A 23,842-nucleotide genomic window follows, 5' to 3' on the forward strand; every position below is an offset into this window, starting at 1 on the left:
CACACCATTGCGTACATCAAGCTTCCGACGGCAGAGGCATATGGTACTTTCATCATGTCCTCCTTCTCAGCCTTTGTCTTGGGGCTTTGCTTGCTGGACAACTTGTAGTTTGCCGGGAGGGTTGACCCGACCGGTCTTGCTTCCGACATGTTGAACCGGTGAAGCACCTTTGTCACGTACTTCTCCTGTGACAGCCACAACTGCTTCTTCTTCCGGTCCCGGATGATGTGCATCCCTAGTATTTGCCTTGCCGGACCCAGGTCCTTCATTGAGAAGGTTCGGTGAAGCGCTTTCTTCAGCATCTGTATCTTGACCTGGTCCCGTTCGACGATCAACATGCCGTCCACGTACAGGAGGAGTATTAGAAAGTCTCCTCCTTCGAACTTCTTCACAAACACGCAGTGATCGGACTGCGTTTTGTGGTACCCTTCGTCGGTCATGAAAGAGTCGAACTTCCGGTACCACTGCCGGGGAGCCTGCTTTAGTCCGTAAAGGCTCTTCTTCAACCGGCATACCAGGTGCTCCTTCCCTTTCTTCTCGAATCCTTCCGGTTGCTGCATGTAGATCTCTTCTTCGAGGTCACCGTGAAGGAATGCCGTCTTCACGTCCATCTGTTCTACCTCGAGGTCCATGCTTGCCGCTATGCTCAGCACCGTCCGGATGGAGGTCATCTTCACTACCGGGGCAAATATCTCGTCGAAGTCGACGCCCTTCTTCTGCTGGAACCCCTTCACCACGATCCTGGCTTTGTATCTCGGGGGGTTTTCGGCATCTCCCGGTTTCAGCTTGAACACCCACTTGTTTCGAAGTGCCCGCTTTCCTTTCGGCAACTCCACAAGTTCATATGTGTGGTTCTCATGCAGGGAATCCATCTCCTCCTGCATGGCACTTAACCACCTGCGGCTATGGGCGTCAAGCTTTGCTTCTTCAAAACTCTCCGGCTCCCCCTCGTCGGTTAGCAGCACGTGCTCTGGTTCCGGAAATCTCCGGGGGGCCCTTCTCTCTCTTAGAGGATATCTCCGTTCCGGAGCTTCGGTAACCGGCTCCTCCGTTTCCTCTTCATCCGAATCCATTTCGGGATCGGGGCCGGTTCCGGTATCAGTTTCATCTTCCTCGGCCGGTTCTGTTTCTTCACCGTCTTCGGCCGGATCCTCGAGTGCTAACCGGTCCCTTGCCGGTCGGGACTGCTCCTCGTAGAGTTGATCCTCACCGGTCGACTTGGAGCTCTTCATCTTCTTCTCCGACTCCCAGTCGGCGAGTGTTTTGTCCTCCATGAAGATGATATCACGACTCCGGAATATCTTTTTGTCGACCGGGTCCCATACTCGGTAGCCGAACTCGTCATCGCCGTAACCGAGGAATATGCATGGCCGGGTCTTTGGATCTAGCTTTCCTCTCCGGTCCTTTGCCACATGCACATATGCGAGACACCCGAACACCTTCAGATGCCGGTATGATACTTCCCTACCGGTCCACACTCTCTGCGGCGTGTCTCCGTCCAAAGGTACTGAGGGTGATCTGTTTATCACGTATGTCGCCGTCGACATTGCCTCAGCCCAAAACCCCTTGGGTAATTTCGCATGCGCCAGCATACTCCGGACCCTCTCCATTATGGTTCGGTTCATCCTCTCGGCCAGCCCGTTCAGTTCCGGCGTCTTCGGCACAGTAAACTCGAGCCGGATTCCCTTCGAGCGACAATACTCCTCAAATTGCCCTCGGTATTCTCCTCCGTTATCCGCTCGTAGTGCTTTCAGCTTCTTGCCGGATTCCCTTTCCACTCTTGCGTGGAGTTCTTTGAAGACGCACAACACTTGGTCCTTTGTCTTCAACGGTGCCGTCCACAGCTTCTGGCTATGGTCATCTATGAATGTTACGAAGTACTGGGCTCCGCCATGTGACTTCGTTTCTACCTGACACACATCAGTGTGCACCAACTCCAGTGGTGCGCTACGTCTCGTCGGTGGCCTTGAGTGGAAGGAGGTTCGGTTCTGCTTACCGGCCAGGCAATCGGTGCACTTCTCCAGGTGCACATGCTTCACTGGAATAAGGTTGTCTTTTGCAAGCCTCTTCGTCCCCTTCTCACTCATGTGGCACAGTCTCTTGTGCCACAGCTCACCGGCAGTGTCAGCTGCCACGTTCAGCTCCTCCGGACATAGCCGGGAATTCATCAGGTACAATGTGTTGACCTTCCGGGCCCGAGCCACTATCAGGCTCCCTTTGCTGAACTTCATGACACCGTTCCGGATGCTACCCGTGTAGCCTTCATCGTCTAGCCTCCCGGCCGAAATCAGGTTCAATCGAACCTCCGGAACGTGTCGGACATCCTTCAGCAGCATCTTGCATCCGGTTGATGTCATCAGCCACACGTCTCCTATGCCGGAAATCCGGCATGTACCTTCATTTCCCATCCGGACACAGCCGTGCTCACCGGCTGTGTAGGATGAGAAGTATTTCTTCTCCGGGGTCAGGTGGAACGACGCTCCGGAATCGACCACCCAGGTCATCTCTTCACCGGCAAGGTTCAGCTCCCTCTCTTCGGTAATGAGCATTATCTCTTCTTCACTTGCCGCGAGTGCCGTCGTTCCTTTCCGGTCCTGCCCTCGCCGATCCGGACCTCTCCGGTCCGTGGCTCCCCGGTATGCACCGTTTCGCTCCGGTGACTTCTTCGAATCGGCACCGTCGGTTCCGTTGTCTTTCCGGAAATGCCGACAGTTCTTCTGGAAGTGCCCCGGCTTCCCACAGTAGAAGCATGTAGGTCTTCCCCTCGACTGCGACCGTGTCCCCGACTTCTCCCGTCTTTGCGGACTCCGGTTCCGTTGTCTTCCCCGTTCCGATTCGGTAAGCAGCGCCTTCGAGTCGGAGGCCGGTTCTTTATCTCTCTGACGCGCTTCTTCATTTAGAATACTTGTCTTTACCGTTAGTAAAGACAAGTTCTCTTCCTTACAGGAGGTGCTGAGAGTAACTACCAAGTTCTCCCAGCTCTCCGGAAGGGTACACATCAGCATGATGGCTTGCATTGCGTCATCCAACGGGAACTTGATCGCCGCAAGCTGGTTCACGAATCCCATGAACGTGCTGACGTGTTCGACCATGCTCTCGCCGTCCCGGTACTTAAGATTCACTATCTTCCTCATCAGGGAGGTCCGGGTCAGAGCATTCTTCCTCTCATACAGTCCGGACAGCTTCTGCCACATCTCATAGGCGTTCGTATCGTTCGCCACATGTTGCAGGACACTTACATCGACATATTGCCGGATCGTCGCTACGGCTTTCCGGTTCAGGAGCTTCCACTCCGACTCTATTACCCCCTTGGGTATCTCGGCATTGTCGATCGGTTCGTACAGGTCTCGGACGATGAGAAGGTCTTCCATCTTTATCTTCCAGTCGGCGTAGTTCTGTGAGTTCAACACCATCATGCCCGGAGGCCCACTACCGCCACCTTCCATTTTCTGTGTTACCGTCGCTCTGATACCACTTGTCAAACACAGTGCTCGGCCACAACCGAGGAATAGGATCAACTCACAGAAAACAGGAAATACAAAATGCACGAAGACAATAGAGAGAAGAGTACACAGGATGTTTTACGTGGAAAACCCTAAATGGGAAAAAACCACGGGAGTCCTCAAACTCCAACTATCACTATAAACAGAGATGTACAATGGTGAAGCTACAAGGCAACAACCTTGAGCTCACTGTCTTCGCCACAGGCGGCGGTAATACACAGAGGCAACGACCTCTTCGTTTCTCTCTCTCTCTCACTCTCTCTCTCTCGGCTGCACACTTAGCTCCCTCTAAGTGGAAAACCAGAAAAAATAAGTAACAGCTACAAAACTGTTTGCCCTAAGTCATATTTATACACATATGACTTTCGGGCTATTTACAAATATAGCCTCAAGGGCCCTTGGCAAACATATTCACAAATATGTCCCCGCATCCGGATCTCTCTCGGGGTACATTCGTCATCCGGCTCCGTAACCGGGGTCTTCATCATCCGGCTCCGTAGCCGGGGTCTTCATCATCCGATTCCCGGACATCCGACCATCCCATCCGGAGGGACCGTAATCCCAACACCGTCAAGGCTTCTCCCTGCCAAGGCACCCGTAATCTGACATGACTAGCTCAAGTATTTGGCTGGTCCATCGAGTTTGAACTCAACTGGGAGGAGTTCAAGTCGAGGTGGTGGTTGTGTTCCTGTCACACTCTAGATGCTACAATCTCAGCTTGCGTCATGTATTTCACCAATGTTTTCACCTCATCCTCGTTCAATTTTGAGAACACCTCATCCATCTTCTCAACTTAGCCTATCTCTGCTCTCCTCTTCTGACTTCTTTTCTTAAGTCGCCTCTCAATCACATAGCAATGTCATCCTAAAAGGAGAAGCCCCCTTTCCTCTCTTGGATGCTAGGACAATGCTGTTCCGATCGCTGTCGTACCGGCAGAGGGGTGGATCTAGGGCTTTGCAGAGGGCGGATCTAGGGTTTTGCAGAGGGGCGGATCTATGCTCTGATACCAAATAGAAAAATGAGAAATCACATTTGTTCAATAATATACATCGGTATGTCACAACAGGAGGGAGAAAATACAGCGATCGCTCATATTTACGTGAGGAGAAAGTTCCTCTTTATACAGGCCAAGATCTGGCTGTTGGGCTAACTAGCTGTTGGGGCTGACTTGCTGTTGGGCTAGCCGTTATAACCTTTAATCATTCTCAACAGTCTTCCCCTTCTCGGAAAAAGTTTTAAAAATCACCTATCAAAGTTTTAAAAATCACCTATCTTATGTAATACATTCTTCCAATAGTTACAAACAGGATAAAGACAATTCATAGAATTTGTAGTGCAATTTGAAGCGTAAATTTTCAAAATATTTATCTCAATGAAAGGTTCATTTTTATTTGAAAGAAGGGGAAATTCATTTTATGAAGAAAAATGTGAATTCTTCACTTTGTGGATCCAGATACAATCAACCTGAGCAATATGCTTGTTCATTTATATTGTTGGGCTTAGGAGCTATGATAGATCCTCTCTAGAGCTGGGGAAAATTCTCATTAAAAATTTCCAAGTTTAAAGAGAGATGTGCCAGTTTCGTTGAGGAATTGCCAAGTGGTGGATCATTGCCTACGCACCTGAGACTACGATCAAAGTGGAATGCTTCATTATGTAGTATATAGAAACCCAAATCTTACAATATTAATGCAGGTAAGAAAAGAACCACTATTTTCAATGGTGTTTATTATGACAATCACTGTTGATAATCTACCTTCAAGAGAATCTGTATTAGGAACCTTTCTAAGGGCCACCATCGTCTTTATTGGATGCTCAAGGTGGAAAATAGTAAAGTACCAAGGAGCATTATGGTCTCACTGCTTAAGGGCGAAAGAAACTCTTATTTCATAAATTAGTATTCTCGTTGGGGAAAACAAGAATCGAGGTTTTAACATGTTACAAAGAATCTTGTAAGTTTTATCAAGAGAAGGAAATATACTTTTTATATTCTTAAATTGGTTGGGTTTTATTGTTCATGACAAATAGTTCTGCTGGATCAAAGTCCCGTCATGGATCTGTGACCAAAGCAAGTGCATATGAACACTTCCAGCCTATCCCATTTTGCTCTCCTGCCCTACTTCCATTACCACATGCTCTGGTAATGTTGATTCCTTTGATTGAAGCACATCTGTGAAAGAAAATATTGGATTAACCTGCAGCGTTCAAATTATTTTCTTTGTAGGCATTGCGGATGCTTCTGCAACTCGGAGTTCAGCCTTCATGGCTGAATGAGAAGTTTGCACGAATTTCTGAAAATTCCGATGATGGAGACCTTCGGAGCTTCATGTTGGAAACTTCACTTCCAGAATTAGGGGAAGTCGTGGTTTCTGAACTGTTGCTGAAGTCGTTAGAGCCTTACCGGAAAGCAGGCATGTTAGTAGATTTTTCGTGGTTTAAAATGTAACTTTCTAGACTATTTTTAAGAAATTCCATCGCAGGAAGATTGTTGGATCTCCAAAGATCACAGACGTATGCTACTTTGGCTTCAAAAGGCTCCACGTTAAGATTTGCATTTGCAGCTGCTCATTTTGGGGATTATAGTGAAGCGCTGTTCTGGTTGCAGTTGCCACATGCTCTAGGTATTCTGAATAGAGGGTCAAGTTGCTCAACGACATTTTTGAACAACATAACTGCCACATCTTTGGGAAATAGGCAAGCCTCTGTTAGTAATGCAATGTCTCTAAATCAACGTGTGGTTTTATCCAATTCTACTTCAACACTTCGAGCATTAGATCTGGATCAAGTCTTGGTAAGTTTACAAAGATTGGGTAGTTCTAATTTATTTCATGTTGGAACTTTTGCTCACAGCTACATGTGTTATGAAACAGCCTGTTCAGAAAGCTCTGGAAGTAATTCCAAACGACCAAGCACTGGTATATGCAGTTGCCATGGAACGCATAAAATGGCATGATAAACTGCAAGGCCCTGAAGCTGTTCAAAAGCGTGTCCATGAGTATGTTCATGTATTTGGAATTATTTTTTGAAATATGTGTTAGTGTTGGATTTCTGATCCTCGTTTTTGTACAAGTAGGTATATTTCTTTAGGTGATTTTGAGGCTGCTGTAACATTGTTGCTTTCAACTCCACCTGGAAGTGCAAACTTCTATGTTGATGCCCTCCGCGCAATTTCCTTGGCATCTGCTGTTTCTCCTGCATTACACGAACTTGCAGTGAAGGTATTGTAAGAGATATATTCATCTTAAGTGTTTCGTGTAGATCATGCTTGCCATCTGAGCAATCAATATAACTGTAAAGCTTAACTGGACATGTTATGTAGGTTATAGCTGCCAACCTTGTTGCCACCGATAATTCTCTGTCAGGAACACATCTTCTGTGTGCTGTTGGATGCTATCCAGAGGCCTGCACGCAGGTTAATACTTATCTGAATTAAGTGTAAACTCAATTAGAGAGATCCATTTCCTCTCATATTTCTCTTCTTTTATAATTTGAAATGTTTTTTCTGAATTGAAAATGTTTACAGCTACAAGATACTGGTCGATGGCTTGATGCTGCTACATTAGCAGCTGTTCACCTGCAAGGAGCTGATTATTCAAGGTTTGAATTTATTATCCACAGTATTAACTAGATCTCAGAAATGCTATAATGATTTTCTTCAATAAAGGAATTAATTGGATTCTTATCATTGTCATCAACTTGCACCATAAAATAGTATTGCATCTAATAAATTATTATGTACTTCATTAAACCATTCTTCAATCACCAATCACCTTCAGAAAAAATTGACAGGTCATGTGAAAGAGAATAGTTCTTTATTTCTTTATGTAAAAACTATCCTTCTTGGTTCTGTACATTTTATATATGAAGTATGTACATGAAAGTCTCAGCATTGAAAGATGATCATCTGTTCATATATTGCGTATTATCTTTAAAATCTTTTATCTACATTTGAGTTATTATATCTGTTTGTAAAAAGCTCTTCTCTATGCTTCTTAATGAATATATTCTTGCGGTATTCCTGGAAATATTAAGTTTGATTCTTGATTCAGCATTACTGTCACTATTTACTTCCTTTTATACTGGTTGATTCTTTGCATTCTGCATGTGTACATATTTCACTCTTTGTTTTACCCATGGGAGTTTGAGTTATCCTTCTTTACATAATCATTTAATGAACGGCTACTTATATATATATATTCAACAACCCTTGAGATGATAATTTATGTTATTGATGTCTGCGTGATAATTCAGAGTTTTGCAACGATGGGCAGACCATGTGCTTCATAATGAAAACAACCTATGGAGGTGAATGTTGAGGCATAACGTTTGTAGATTTTATACTAGTCTTGAGTTTCTATTAATGTCTGAAAGATCAAATTTTATTACAGAGCAATGATATTATATGTGGCTGCTGGTGCTTTAACCGATGCACTTGCTGCATTGAGAGATGCCAAACAACCTGATACCGCTGCCATGTTTTTATTGGCTTGCCATGAGTCAATGAAGGTAGCCTTATCAGATGCTACACTAAATCTTGAAGAGGAACCTCCATCAATCACAGAAAATATTGTCGTAAATGAGCTGAACCTGCCTGGGGATTTGAATAAGAAAAAAGAAGAAATACGTGCAGTGTGTGAATATTATGGACAATATCAGATAGCGTTGGCACATCTATGTACTGGAGTTGCACCTGTACTTACCTGAAATATCAGAATGTTTGTCATGTCTAAAGTCAAACACTTCGTTTTGGGGAGTTAATATATCGTTCGAGTTCCTTTTTGGCGATTTTATAAATAGTTTTGAAGTCAGTGACAGTAACAATCAGAAAGGTCTTCGACACCACCAAAAAGTTTTAATGAGGCAACTTCTGACAGCTTTGGTGTTTGAGGAATTTATTTTCCAACCTTAAAAGAATATATAGAGAGAACAACAATCCTCTTCGTTCCTGCAAGCTTGTCAGAACAGTTCATCGTTGTTGCAGGTGTCATTATAATTTGGATGAAGATCTTGAACCCCATACCTATATTCAATTCAATTCTTTTCCACTTAACCACCTCTGTGAAATTTTTTCCTTGATGTCTACGTCTCAGGTAACATTTTTCATTGTACAAAAAGTTAAATACCTTTGATCCCTGAGCAGTGTAACTACTGCAAAAAGGGATCCCATATTGATCAGGGTGTGTAACCACCGTTACTTTAAGCAACCAGATTTTTTTTACCTTTGATGTGTTTTTATGTAGCGAAGGGTTATCATAGAGATGCTTGAATAAAATTTTAAGGTTTGTAATTTGCAAACCCTGTGAGGCACTACTGTATATTGCATTCCTTGTATTGTTACAGTATGACTTTCTGAATGATTTGATAAGCACAAAGGATGGTGCACAAATATCTTCAGTATCCAATTGATGATATATTTCTTTCTGCTATTTGACCTTTTACACCTTCCCCTTTTCAATATCTTTCATATTTCACTCTCAATCTCACTCACCCTGCGCTAAATTCTTCTGTAATTCTTTTCGATTAGTAATTTTTAAGCTGCATTTTCTTCTCTCATTTTTGATATATTGGTGGTGCTTAATAGTTTGGGGCTCATCTCTCCTTTATCCAAAATCGTTTTAATGTGTTTTTCAGCGTTAGGTTATTGCTGTAGTGTGTACAATTGAAAATCCAAGTCTTGCATCACATGGAACGTCAAGACACATGTTAAGGCTAACATAAGTAGACTATGCAAACACAGGCATGTCCCTGGCCCCTTGTGACATAATCATGAGTTTCACATACACACACACATGAAATATATAAGTAATTAATGTTTGGATGATAGGAGATGTGACAATTTACGATAGTATACCAAGTTATTACACTATGTAGAATTAGGGGGTAGTGCGCCACGAGGTTTCTTGGGGTGGGTCAAGGGCTTTGTGTTGATATATAATATATATATATACATCTTCTCATAGCTCATCCATATCTAATTCCACAATGTGTAATAACTTGGTGTGATATTGTAGATTGTCACACTTCTCAAGATCTAAAGTTTGTGTTTTACTAGTGTGAATAATGTAGATTGAGGCAATATTTACTTTCTTTAAATGTGTTCCGTTTTCTTTGATGACTATCCTAGGTAACATATGTGCGCTCCTCTTCACATCACACTTTGGTGTATAGGTTCTACATGTTCCATGTTAGGGTTTCCTATTCATTAGGAGTGCCAAAATCAGCATGAAATATCATGAAGAACATTTTATCAAGTTCTTACTTTTAGCCCTTGAAATCTCAAGGACTTGAGTTGGCACATGAATTGTCTGAACAAAATGATAATTCATTGTTGCTTGAGATTAGACTCATCAAACCATAAGGGGTAGGCACAATGGGAGTAATGACTCATTCTCCACAAACTTGCATTGTGGACTTTCATGTGGTTCCATTTGGATTGGGGAGTGTCTTATGACATGGTAAAATTATTGGGGGATGTTATTATTCCCTAGAATAAGAATGAATACCAACTGGAAAATCAATCCATTAGTTCAACTTGCTCATAAATAGTGCAATATATTCTTGGAGATTTTGACTATTTTAATATCTAACATCACTCCTACAATCACCTCATAGTTATTAACAATTACGAGGATCATAAAGTTTTTAATGGTTGGCCTTTATAATGGTTGAAAGCATGTTTATAGTCTCCAAAGCATCCAATTTATTAAAGTAAGAAATATTTTGTCCTTGATGAATAGTAGTAAATAATCATCTTCATTCTTGATTAAGAAGAAGTTTCGCATTTTGTAGGATTATTTAGGATGAGTGGAACTACATGATATGATGTGAACTTTTGCTAGAATTTCTCATTCTGTCCTAAAAACAATGGAGTCAAGATTACAATTTAGAATAATGTCTTATGTTCTTTGTCCTCTCCAACACTTTTCATCTAATCTTGTGGCGAACAACTCATGTAAAATATTCATATTTGATATTCAAATAATGTGATGTACATTGTAGATTCAAGTTTACTTGTTGAATGGAGAAACTGCACACAATACTTGTTAGAGCCCATTCATTATCTGCCATCTGAACCATAACTTCCATGCAACTTAGCTCACACTTACTATGATGTAAGACAATGCATTGGGACAGATGTAATGAGAGTAATCGACTATCCACACTTTGCCCCTACACAAGTTTGGGAATTTGAGTATCGCATTTTGATACAATGCTTTGCTTTCAATCACATATGTCTATGCCTTCCACACATCTTTGACCAAAACCAATCTTTGCAAAAATTTCTCTCACAATCACGATGTGCACTCTTGATTGCGACACCCGTTAGTTCTTGAATATCGAGAGTTGGTACACACTTTCACAAAGTACTCTATGAAAATGTTATATTTTTGGTCTTGTAGGTTATATTTGACCTTCGAAGATGATAATAAAATCAATACATCTATCTATCCCTCTCTCTCATTGACAACATTAATAGTAGGTTAATTAAAACTTAATAGAACCTTTAATATTAACTAGAATAAGACACACATGAAGACAATAAGGTTGTCTTAGCCGGCTATGTCTGTTGGTGAGCCAACTAGTTGCAGGGAAGCGAGTAGGATCTGTTATTGAGTTAAGCAAACTACAAGAAGCAACAGGAGAGAAGATTTGTGCACTGTTACAAAATAGACAGAGATGAACAAGATGAAGTCTACAGTTACATAGAGAGAGAGAGACAGTTGTGCTCAAAGAGATACAACTTTACATTAACCATTGAACTCACTTTACAAGATCCGTTACCTACTTAAATAGTTAGGTAAATTGTGTGTTTACACTAGAGATACAATATGGGAAGAGTGAGACTTTAAGCCCAACAAACTCCCCCGTAAAAGGACTACTTTGGTTACATACTTTAAAATATTATGTGCAAAAGCGTTGTGTGTGAACACAGCCGGCTCTGTCAAACAACAGAAAACATACAATTACGAATACACAGAGTAGGAGAGAGAGAGAGAGACCGAGAAAGTAGACAACAACTTCTATTATAGAACGACTAAGTACATACAAATGTGCTCACGAGTCACAAAGCACTTTTTTAGAAGCCCTTTGACAAGGCTGACATGAAGTAATGGCAAGTACTTCAATGCTCTTGGAAGAGGATGTGACACTAACTCACCTATATTAGGCCTATTTACTAGAATAGGCCTATGGGCTAGTGACGTTCCAAATCGACTTACTTAGTTGTTCCATCATCCAGTCTACCATCTAGATCTGGCATCCAGGTTGTTTGGCCGATCTGGCATCTGGTCTGGAACCCTATCCGGAACTTAGGGTTATCCGGACGTATCGTATCGGATCCGGCTTGCGGCTTGTCTAGCCGACCGGCCCATGTTGAACTTAGCCTAAGTGAGCCTATCTGGACGGATCGTATCGGACTCAGCTTGCGGCTTGTCCATCCGACCGGCCCATGTTGAGCTTGTCCACTCAACACTCCCCCTCAAGCTCAGCTTGCGGTCGGTTCCCTATGTCAACATCCGTTAGTTCTTGCTTCCGGCTCCTCTTGGCGTCTTCACGCCTTGCTCGTGCTCCTCGTCTAGTTGACCACATGTACGAATTGACCGAGTTGCCGAAAGGAAACAAGGCATTCCGTAACAAGTGGGTAATACAAATTGAAGCCAGGAGAAAGGTGGAATCCACCTAGATACAAAGCTTGAATTGTTGTGAAAGGTTTAGAGTAGAAGAAGGGTTCGGATTTCGACGAAATATTTTCCTTGGTAGTAAAGATGACATTGATACGAACAATGTTGAGCATAACAACCATCATGGATTTGGAAGTTGAGCAGTTTGATGTCAAGACTTCCTTTTTGCATGGAGATTTAGATGAAGAAATCTACATGCACCAACCAGAGGGATTCGTGGAGAAAAGAAAGGAGAACCTGGTTTGCCGGTTGAAGAAAAGATTGTACGGGTTGAAGCAAGCACCCCGACAATGGTACCGAAATTCAAATCCTTCATGGTGGATCACAGTTTCAACAAGACACAAGCCAATATCTGTGTCTTTCTGAAGAAATATGATGGAGGAGACTTTCTCATCCTCCTATTGTATGTTGATGACATGCTAATTGTCGGAGAAGACCTAAAGAAAATCGAAAGCTTGAAAAAGGCTTTGAACAAATATTTTCTTATGAAGGATATGGGTTCGGCAAAGCATATTCTGGGATGTACATTGTTCGCGATCGGACAAATAAGTTGTTGTGATTGTCACAGGAGAAATATGTGACGAAGGTGCTCCAGAGATTCAACATGCAAGGCGCAAGGCCGATCGGCTTGACACTGCTGACAAACTGCAAGTTGAACGGAGGCCAATGTCCGAAATCGGAGAAGGAGAAAGATGAGATGAACAAAGTATCGTATGCCTTAACCGTAGGAAGCTTGATGTACACAATGGTCTGCACCAAGCCAGACATCGCATATGTAGTTAGATGTTGGGAAATCGGTCCCTCTAGATAGGATCCGGTTATGAATGAAGAGGACCCGATGAGAACCGGAAGAGATCTGGAAACCGGATCGAATGGACCCTGTGAGAACCGGAAGTGAAGACATATTTGTAAATATGTTTTGAGTAAGCCTATTGAGGCTATATTTGTAAATAGCCCAAAGTTCATATAAGTATAAATATGACTTAGGGCAATCACTTTGAATGTTGTGGTCATATTGTTGTATGTGCATAACTGCTGTACAGAGAGCGATTGACAGAGAGAGAGAGAGAGAGAGAGAGAGAGAGAGAGAGAGAGAGAGAGAGAGAGAGAGAGAGAGAGAGAGAGAGAGAGAGAGAGAGAGAGAGAGAGAGAGAGAGAGAGAGAGAAACAGAGTGATACTTTGTTGTAACCGCCGGCTGGCGAAGATACAGAGCTCGAGGTCATTGCCTCTGAGTCTCTGATTGTACCTTTCTCATATAATGATAGTTTGGAGTCCGTCAGCTCCCGTGGTTTTTCCCTATTTGGGTTTTCCACGTAAACATCCTGTGTATTTCCTTTGTGTACTCTCTACTTCCCATTTCTGTGTTTCATTCTCATTGAAGTGATTCAAGACTCGGTTATGGCCGAGCAATATTCCATGCTATTCTCATCAAACTAGTATTAGAGCGAACAACACATGAAATGGAAGAATCGTTCGGCGGCATGTTCAAGCTCACCGGCTCCAACTACTCAGTGTGGAAGTCAAAGATGAGGGATATGCTGGTGGTTAAAGACCTTTGGTTGTCGGTTCAGTTCGGGACAAGAGACCGGACAAGATCGACGCCATGGTGTGGGAGGTGATGCACATGAAGACTATGGCATATATCTGGCGCTTCATCGACATGAGCCTGTACAACAACTTTAATGAAGAGAGCAAGGCTCATGAACTCTAGGAGAAGATCGACATCATGTTCCAGAACAAGAATGCTGTTAATCGGGTTTTGGTATTCCGGAAGTTAGTGAGGCTCCGGTACCAGGACGACTCAAGTATGATAGAGCACATGCATTCCTTCTAGGGACTGATTCACCAGGCAACCTCGTTGGAAGTACCTCTCGCCGATGAGGTATTCACATTACTCCTGCTTGGTTCCCTCCCGGACAGCTGGGAGACGTTAGTTGTCACGTTGGGCAATGCCAGGCCGGAAGGAAAGCAGTTTTCCCTAGCAAGGGTAAAATCAAGCTTGCTAGATGAAGAAGCTCGTTGGTAGGACCGGGAGTGAAGGCCTTAGTCACAGAAGATGACCACAATCGGGGAAGAGGACGGTATCGGAGTTCCCAAAACCGGGACTAATCGGGGACGAGGTCGAAGTCAAGGGGGAGGCCTACTTGCTTCTATTGTGGGAAGCCGGGGCACTTCTAGAAGAACTGTCGGCATTTCTAGAAAGAGAAAGAAACCGACACTACCGATTCGAAGAAGAATTCAGATCGAAATGGTTCGGACCGGATCGAAAAGGAACGTCGGCGATCACGACAAGTGAAGAAGAAACTGATGGTCATTATTGAAGAGAATGAGTTAAACCTTGTCGGCGATAAGACAACATGGGTTGTCGATTCCAGAGTGTCGAATACAAGTGTATAATGGACGTATTCACACTATCTCTTTGTATAGATCAAGTTTGGGCCATTTGTGTAATTAGCATAAATGGTAGTTGCCCTAAGTCGGTCCCTATATAAAGTGACCTTGTAACCTTTTTGTAAGGTTGGTTGTATTATTGTCTTATGGAATAAGAAAAGACTCTTTGTGTGTGTGTGTGTGTCTCTCTCTCTCTCTCTCTGTGCGCGATCTTGGAAACTGTCATACGCAGGTATTCAACCCTAATCGAATGGTATTTGATCTTCCGCATTGACGGCCTTGTTCCCAACATCTGGTATCAGAGCCTGCACAGTATTCGGTCCTTCAATCCGCCGTCGGCCGTCGTCTCAGCCTGCACAGCATTCGGTTTCCTACGTCATTCGAAGAAGAGAGAAGAAGAAAAACGAGGCTTGCATCTCATCGCGTTAGATCATCTTCGCTTGGAGTAAGCCAACCGGCTGTACTCTGTTCCCTGTGATCGTAACCGCTCGAGGTGAAATCCCCTTGTGCAACACTGACACGATCGTGCTCCACTCGGTTAAACGGCATCCGAAGAGGTCATCAAACGCTGCTCGCCGCTCATTGTAACCACTCGGTGCAGATCGGTCTCAAGACAACAACCCCAATTCGTGCTTCATCTGGCTGATCGACATTCGGGAGGATCAGTTGGATCCGTCTCTCTCGTCGCTGTAGTCACCCGAAGCAGAATCGGTCCAGACAATTGGTTTCAATAATCGATATTTGGCATATATATTCGGAAGCGAACCGGGCTCACTCCGACTCGGCAACATTCGGGAAGACCAGTCGGTTCTGTCCCTCAAGATACCGGAGTCAATTCGAGCAAGTTCAACAATACATATATCCGAAGCCGAACCGACTCGGGTTCAAATCCGACTAGAACGATATCGGGTGAGCCAATCGGCTGCACTCCAACGAGGTTCATAGTCGACTCCGAACTGAGCTTCGTCAACCGAAACCAAATTTGATGGCATCCACATCCGGCTCGTTAGAAATGAGTCTACGAAAGTTCGATGGATCGAACTTCAACTTCTGGAAGGAGCAAATGCAGGACTATCTCATAGTCAAGGGGCAAATCGATCCCATCGAAAATGAAGAACCTCCAGAAGGATACAAACCAATTGAGTGGCAGAAGCTGGACAGAATCGTCTGCGCCACGATTCGGATGCACCTATCGGAATCGGTATACTTTACGGTGCAATCGTGTACGACAGCATTCGAACTGTGGAAAACACTGTCGGACACTTACGAAAAGAAGGTCGCTGCAACAAAGATGTTTCTGATCCGGCGCCTCTACAACTTGCGGATGAAAGAATCCAATTCGGTTCAAGCACATCTCAATGAGTACGAAAGCATAAGCTCCCAAATCTCATCTCAGGGGACGGCAATCGAGGATGAACTCAGAGCAATGATACTCATGACCAGCCTTCCCTCATCATGGGAAACTTTCGTCACAACCGTGTGCAACGCGTCAACCACGGCTGTTAAATACTCCGAAGTCACGAGCGCAATCCTGACCGAAGCAGCTCGGAGAAAGTCTTTCGCCAAAGACTCAACAGACGACGCTTATGTAGTACAAGGTTCGATAGACCGATCGAACATACGAGGAAGAGATTCCTCACGGTAGCCGAACAATCAGCGAAGACGGAGCCAGTCACGGGATAATCGAATCTGCAACTATTGCAAGAAACCCGGACACATCAAAGCCGACTGCCGCGCACTCAAGAACAAGAACGACAAGTCTCAGAAATCAGACAAGAAGAGTGGCCGGCATGAGGAGATCAATTACGTCAGCTTCTCAGCCGATGTACTACCAAACGACCCGAATATACTATCAATCGAAAATCCAGTCGGATTAGAAGTTCTGCTCACGACTGAAGAATCGAGCACATGGCTCTTAGATTCGGGCGCGTCATTTCACGTGACTCCTCATCGATCCCAATTTCGGCAATATACGATCCGTCACTCCGACTCAGTTCGAGTCGGCAACTCGCAACACTGTGACATCATTGGAATCGGCACAGTAGAGCTCAACCTTGCAGGTGGCTCTACACTTGTACTTCACAATGTCCGACATGTACCCGAGCTCTCAAGGCCATTGATCTCAGTCGGACAACTAGATGAAGACGGCATTCGTGCCGGTTTTTCTTCGGGAGGGTGGACACTCCACAGGGGGAACCTCCTGCTTGCTAGAGGACCCAAGATACACTCACTGTATCCGTTACATGTTACGCTCAGAGAGGGTAACTTGTTTTTGGTGGATATACCTGTGTCATCACTATGGCACAGAAGATTAGGACACCTCAGCAAGGCCGGCATTACGCACCTATCTAGAGCCGGATACATCCCTAAACTCTCCTTCTCGAACCATCAATTCTGCGAACATTGCCAGTATGGCAAACAAGCAGCCGCATCACACCCGACATCAGCACCAAGAGAAACGAGACCTCTCGATTTAGTCCACTCGGACGTCTGTGGCCCAATGCCGCATCAGTCTCTCGGCGGTGCCTCTTACTTCGTCATTTTTATTGACGATTCGACTCGCAAGGTGTGGGCTTAACCAATTCGCACCAAAGATCGTGTCTTCTCGATCTTCTCCGATTGGCTCGCTATGGTAGAAAATCAAACTGACCGAAAACTGAAATGCTTTCGGACCGACAATGGGGGAGAGTTCAAATCAAAAGAATTCGTCAAATTCTGCCAACAACGCGGCATCCGACGTGAATTTACGGCACCACACAGTCCGGAGCAAAACGGGATTGCAGAACGCATGAATCGGACAATCCAAGAACGGATAGTTTCCATGCTCCAACACTCCGGACTGTCGGATGGCTTCTGGGCAGAGGCTCTACTCACGGCAGTACACATAATCAATATGTCGCCAAGCAGACCTCTAGGACTTCAAATTCCTCAGGAACTATGGATCGGCAGTAAGCCGAATTACGACAAGCTGAGGATCTTCGGATGCGAGGCGTACGCCCTTATTCCGAAAGATGATCGCCGAAAACTTGCACCTCGGTCCAGGAAATGCATTTTTCTTGGATATGGATCAGACGGCGAAATGGGATACTGACTCTGGGACCCCGAACGCAGACAAATCGTTCGAAGTTCGGACGTTGTGTTCAACGAGTCGGCTATGAATCCATCAGTCGAAAAACCGATCGAAGTCCGAAGGGTAACATTTTCCGATGTGCCGACCCTTCAAGAAGGCCCCGCTCTTAACACACGGTCAGCTTCACGGGTAGCTGAACCTTACACTACCGACTCGGACAACTCTGACTCGGTACAGCCGAATGATTTGCTTTCGGACCATCCGACCTCGATACCCGATGCGACCAGTCCAATCATACCTCGACGATCCGAGAGACTGTCGCAACCACCGGAGAGGTATTCTCCTGGAATTTTCTTCACCGACGCCGGCGAACCGACGTCTTACGAAGAAGCATCGACATCTGTCGATTCAGCCACCTGGCATCTGGCGATGGAGTCGGAAATGCACTCCATTCGGGCAAACAAGACTTGGGATCTGGTCGAACTACCTAAGAATCGACGTGCTCTTCCTTGCAAGTGGGTTTATCGACTAAAAGAGACGTCTGATTCGACCACCCCAAAGTACAAGGCCAGATTAGTTGCGAAGGGCTTCCGACAAGAATATGGCGTCGACTTCGACGAGATTTTTTCACCAGTGGTGAAAATGACAACCCTTCGTTTTCTACTCGGCGTAGTGGCAGCCGACAACCTGGAGCTGATTCAGCTAGATGTCAAAACAGCCTTCCTCCATGGTGATCTTGAAGAGGAAATTTATATGGAGCAGCCAAAAGGCTTCGTGGCAACTGGCCAAGAACATCTAGTCTGCCGACTCAGGAAGAGTCTATACGGCCTCAAACAGGCACCGCGACAATGGTACAAGAAGTTCGATGACTTCATCCAATCGATCGGCTTCTCAAAAAGCGATGAGGACCATTGTCTTTTTACCAACATAGCTCAAGATGGATCACCCATCTTCCTCATCATTTACGTGGACGACATGCTAATTTCTGGACGCCACGCGGGCGAACTTGCCGATCTCATTCGGCAACTGCGGTTGAAGTTTGCCATGAAGGACCTCGGTCCGGCTCGACACATACTCGGCATGAAGATTAGTCGGCATCGCGATAAACGACATCTTTTTTTGTCTCAGACCGACTATATCAGACGTGTCTTGGAACGCTTCAACATGCAATCAGCCAAATCTGCTTCAACCCCGCTCCCCATGAATCTTCGGCTCTCTCAGCGAGACTGCCCGACATCCGGTCCGGAGGGGGAAGATATGAAGTCGGTACCGTATGCACCAGCAGTCGGCTCCCTTATGTACCTGATGGTCGCGACACGGCCTGATATTTCTCATGCCGTAGGAGTCGTTAGCAGATTTATGCACAATCCCGGCCGATCGCATTGGAACGCAGTCAAGCATGTGTTCAAATATCTGGCTGGCACAAAAGACCACGGCATTCTTTTCAGTCCGAACTCAACCGCAGGCGTAGTCGGTTACACCGACTCGGACTTCGCCGGCTGTATAGACAGTCGGAAATCAACAACTGGATACTGCTTCAAATTCGGCAATGGAGCAATCTCGTGGAAGTCGAAACTTCAGGAGTGCACAGCGACCTCAACGACCGAAGCAGAATATGTAGCTGCGTCCGACGCTGCAAAAGAAGCTTTGTGGCTCGGCCGGCTGGCGCACACGTTTCGACAAGTCGACCATGACTCGGCCCCAGTTGTCTATAGCGACAGTCAAGGTGCTGTTGCCTTGTCGAAAAATCCGGTTCACCACAACGCCTCCAAACATATCAACGTTCGATATCACTTTGTTCGGGACTGCGTCATTTCAGGGAAAATCGGTCTAGAGAAAATATCCACAACCGACAATGTCGCAGATGGAATGACCAAGTGTCTTTCGGCAGACCGCTTTCGGTCCCTTCGGCATCAGATGGGCGTAACGACGAACCAGTCCGGCTAGAGCCAGACACAGCGCAGGATGGTTTCCGACAACCGACATCAGTTCCTTAATGATCGGCTTCAACTCTTCCGACCCGACCAGTCCGGTCTTCTGCCTTCGGACCCTGCCGACTCGAACAAAACTGATATGTCTGAGAACCTAGGTTTATACCTGTAATCTTAGATAACCCATGTATACGCCCATTACGGGGGAGTGTCGAATACAAGTGTATAATGGACGTATTCACACTATCTCTTTGTATAGATCAAGTTTGGGCCATTTGTGTAATTAGCATAAATGGTAGTTGCCCTAAGTCAGTCCCTATATAAAGTGACCTTGTAACCTTTTTGTAAGGTTGGTTGTATTATTGTCTTATGGAATAAGAAAAGACTCTTTGTGTGTGTGTGTGTGTCTCTCTCTCTCTCTCTGTGCGCGATCTTGGAAACTGTCATACGCAGGTATTCAACCCTAATCGAATGGTATTTGATCTTCCGCATTGACGGCCTTGTTCCCAACACAGAGCATCGTTCCACCTGTCATAGGTCTGGAAATGCTTCTCAGCCTACACAGTCGGTGATCATGGTTGTGTCCGGATGGGGAATGAAGGTACATGCCAAATTATTGGCACATGAGATGTGTTGTTGACGACATCAACCAGATGCAAGTTGCTGCTGAAGGATGTCTGACATGTTCCGGAGGTTCGACTGAACCTGATATCAGTTGGTCGGCTGGATGATGAAGGCTACACGGGTAGCATCTGGAACGGAGTTATGAAGTTCAGCAAAGGGAGCCTAATAGTGGCTCAAGCCTGGAAGGTCAACACACTGTACTTGATGCATGCCCCGATATGCCGGGAAGAATTGAACGTCGCATTCGACACTGCCGGTGAGTTGTGGCACAAAAGACTGTGTCACATGAGTGAGAAGGGGATGAAGAGGCTTGCCGAAGACAACCTCACTTCGGTGAAGGACATGCAACTTGAGAAGTGCACCGATTGCTTCGCCGGCAAGCAAAACCAAACCTCTTTCTGGTCAAGACCACCGATGAGACGGAATACACCACTGGAGCTTGTGCATGCCGACGTGTCAAGTGGACACGAAGTCACATGCCGGATCATAGTACTTCATGACGTTCATAGATGACCACATCTGAAAGTTGTGGGTCTCACCACTGAAGACGACGGATCAAGTATTACCCGTCTTCAAGGAGCTCCACGCGAGAGTGGAAAGAGAAACCGGCCGGAAGCTGAAGCCGGTTTGAGTGGACAACGGAGGAAAATACCGGGGCCAGTTCGAGGAGTAGTGCCGGTTGAAGGGAATCCGGCTCGAATTTACCGTGCTGAAGAGGCCGGAACTAAACGGGCTAGCCGAAATGATGAAACAAACCATAATGGAGAGATTCCGGAGCATGGTTGCACATGCCAAGTTACCCAAGACATTTTGGGCTGAGGCGCTGACGACGGCGACCTATGTGATAAACAAATCACCCTCAGTACCCTTGGACAGAGACACACCGCAAAGAGTATGGACCGGTAAGGACGTGTCCTACCGGCATGTAAAGGTGTTCGGATGTCTCGCTTACGTGCATGTGGCGATGGACAAGAGAACAAAGATGTATCGGAAGTTCCGACCATGCATATTCCTTGGATATGGCGATGATGAGTTCGGTTACCGGGTGTGGGATCTGGTCAACAAGAAGGTGTTCCAGAGTCGGGACATAGTCTTCATAGAAGACAGGACCATTGCCGACTGGGAGTCGGAGAAGAAGGTGATGAACTCCGGATCATCCAATGAAAACCAGCCTGAGGACACAAGGATATACCCGGTTGAAAACCGGATGTTAGCCGGTAACCGGATGACACTTGACGAACTAGCCGGATACGGACAAGAAACCGAATCGAACGAAGAAGAAGAAGACACCGAATACAGACAAGATCCCGTATCAGATTCAGATGAGGAACAAATGGAGGAACTAGTAGTGAGAAACCAAGGATAGAGATATCCTCTCCGAGAGAGAAGAGCCCCCCAAAGATTTCCGGATGCAAAGCTTTTTTTGTTAACTGATGAGGGGGAGCTGGAAAGCTTCGAAGAAGCAAAGAGAGACACCCACAACCGCAAGTGGTTGAGTGCCATGTAGGACGAGATGGATTCCCTACATGAGAACCACACATATGAACTGGCGGAGTTGCTGATAGGGAAGAGAGCACTCCGGAACAAGCGGGTGTACAAACTCAAACCGAGAGATGCCGGAAATCCACCAAGGTATAAGGGCTGAATCATGGTGAAGGTCTTCCAACTGAAGAAAGGAGTGGATTTCGATGAGATCTTTACCCCGGTAGTAAAGATGACATCCATCCGGACGGTATTGGGCATAGCGGCAAGCATGGACCTCGAGGTAGAGCAACTGGACATCAAGAAGACATTCCTACATGGCGACCTCGAAGAAGAAATCTACATGCAGCAACTGGAAGGATTTGAGAGGAAAGGGAAGGAGCACCTGGTGTGCCGGTTGAAGAAGAACCTATACAGATTGAAGCAAGCTCCCCGACAATGGTATCGGAAGTTTGACTCCTTCATGACTGACTAAGGGTACCAGAAGACGCAGGACGATCATTGCGTGTTTGTGAAAAAATTTGACGGAGGAGATTTCCTGATACTCCTCCCATAAGTGGATGATATGTTGATCGTCGGACGAGACCAAGGCAAGATTTGGATGCTGAAGAAGGCTCTGAACCAGAACTTCTCAATGAAAGACTTGGGTCCGGTAAGACAGATATTGGGAATGCACATCATCCATGACCGGTCGAAGAAGCTGTTGTGGTTGTCACAGGAGAAGTACGTGACAAAGGTGCTTCAACGATTCAACATGTCGGAGGTGAAGCCGGTACGATCGACACTTCTGTCAAACTGCAAGCTATCCGGAAAACAAAGTCTGAGGACAAAGGCGGAGAAGACGGATATGATGAAGATACCATATGCGTCGACCGTCGTAAGCTTGATGTACGCAATGGTATGTACCCGACCGGATATCGTATATGTAGTCGGAGTGGTAAGCCGGTTCATGAGCAATCCCGAAAGACAACATTGGAACGCGGTCAAGTGGTTACTCCGGTATTTGAAAGGCACCTCAAGTATGTGCCTCCAGTTCGGCTCCGGTAATCCCCAACTTGATGGATTGACAGATTCGGATATGTTGGCTGATGCAGATACTAGCCGGTCTACATCTGGATATGTCATGACTTATGCAAGGGGAGTTGTTTCATGGGAATCAAGGTTGCAGAAGACGGTTGCATTGTCAACCACGGAGGCGGAGTACATGGCAGTTGTGGAAGCCGGCAAGGAGATATTCTGGATGAAGGACTTCATCGGAGAGCTAGGGATCCAACATGAGGAATACTGACTCTACTGCGACAGTCAAAGTGTCATCCACTTTGCAAAGAATGCGGCCTACGATTCCTGGATGAAACATATCCAGCGGAGGTACCATTGGATCCATGAGAGAGTAAAAGATCAAGAGTTCGTGTTGACGAAGATCCACCCGGAGGAGAACGGGTTGGATATGTTGACCAAGGTGTTGACGACCGACAAGCTGAACGCGTGGTGAAAGCGGATCGGGCTAACGAGACATCCCTGGGGGAGATTGTTGGGAAATCAGTCCCTCTGGATGGGATCCGGTTATGAATGAAGAGGACCCGGTGAGAACCGGAAGAGATCCGGAAACCGGATCGGATGGACCCGGTGAGAACCGGAAGTGAAGACATATTTGTAAATATGTTTTGAGTAAGCCTATTGAGGCTATATTTGTAAATAGTCCAAAGTTCATATAAGTATAAATATGACTTAGGGCAATCACTTTGAATGTTGTGGTCATATTGTTGTATGTGCATAACTGTTGTACAGAGAGCGATCGAGAGAGAGAGATACAGAACGATACTCTGTTGTAACCACTGGCTGGTGAAGATACAGAGCTCGAGGTCCTTGCCTCTGAGTCTCTGATTGTACCTTTCTCATATAATGATAGTTTGGAGTCCGTCAGCTCCCGTGGTTTTTCCCTATTTGGGTTTTCCACGTAAACATCCTGTGTATTTCCTTTGTGTACTCTCTACTTCCCATTTCTGTGTTTCATTCTCATTGAAGTGATTCAAGACTCGGTTGTGGCCGAGCAATATTCCGTGCTATTCTCATCAGTTAGAGTCATTATTCGATTTATGAGTAATCCCGAAAAAGAGCATTGGGCTGCGATAAAATGGATATTTCGATATCTGAAAGGC

The 23,842-nt window shown here is 45.4% G+C and overlaps 1 protein-coding gene across 1 annotated transcript in view; it reads left to right on the plus strand.

Annotated features, from left to right (window-relative positions):
• LOC147864232 (Transducin family protein / WD-40 repeat family protein) overlaps nucleotides 1–8,725 on the plus strand; it is a 29,174-nt gene extending 20,449 nt beyond the window's left edge. The window contains exons 12-20 of the mRNA XM_087320004.1: nucleotides 5,532–5,643; nucleotides 5,728–5,918; nucleotides 5,988–6,294; nucleotides 6,374–6,498; nucleotides 6,577–6,721; nucleotides 6,823–6,915; nucleotides 7,027–7,100; nucleotides 7,755–7,808; nucleotides 7,892–8,725. Coding sequence (XP_087176130.1) covers nucleotides 5,532–5,643; nucleotides 5,728–5,918; nucleotides 5,988–6,294; nucleotides 6,374–6,498; nucleotides 6,577–6,721; nucleotides 6,823–6,915; nucleotides 7,027–7,100; nucleotides 7,755–7,808; nucleotides 7,892–8,207 — 1,417 coding nt within the window. The 3' untranslated portion in view covers nucleotides 8,208–8,725. The remainder of the gene's footprint in view (nucleotides 1–5,531; nucleotides 5,644–5,727; nucleotides 5,919–5,987; nucleotides 6,295–6,373; nucleotides 6,499–6,576; nucleotides 6,722–6,822; nucleotides 6,916–7,026; nucleotides 7,101–7,754; nucleotides 7,809–7,891) is intronic.
• The last annotated feature ends 15,117 nt before the right edge of the window (nucleotides 8,726–23,842 follow it).

The sequence above is a fragment of the Azolla caroliniana genome, unplaced genomic scaffold (genome assembly GCF_043228905.1).
Source record: "Azolla caroliniana isolate FFs.n. ecotype wild unplaced genomic scaffold, voAzoCaro1.0.p SCAF_5, whole genome shotgun sequence".
Classification (NCBI taxonomy): Eukaryota; Viridiplantae; Streptophyta; class Polypodiopsida; order Salviniales; family Salviniaceae; genus Azolla; species Azolla caroliniana.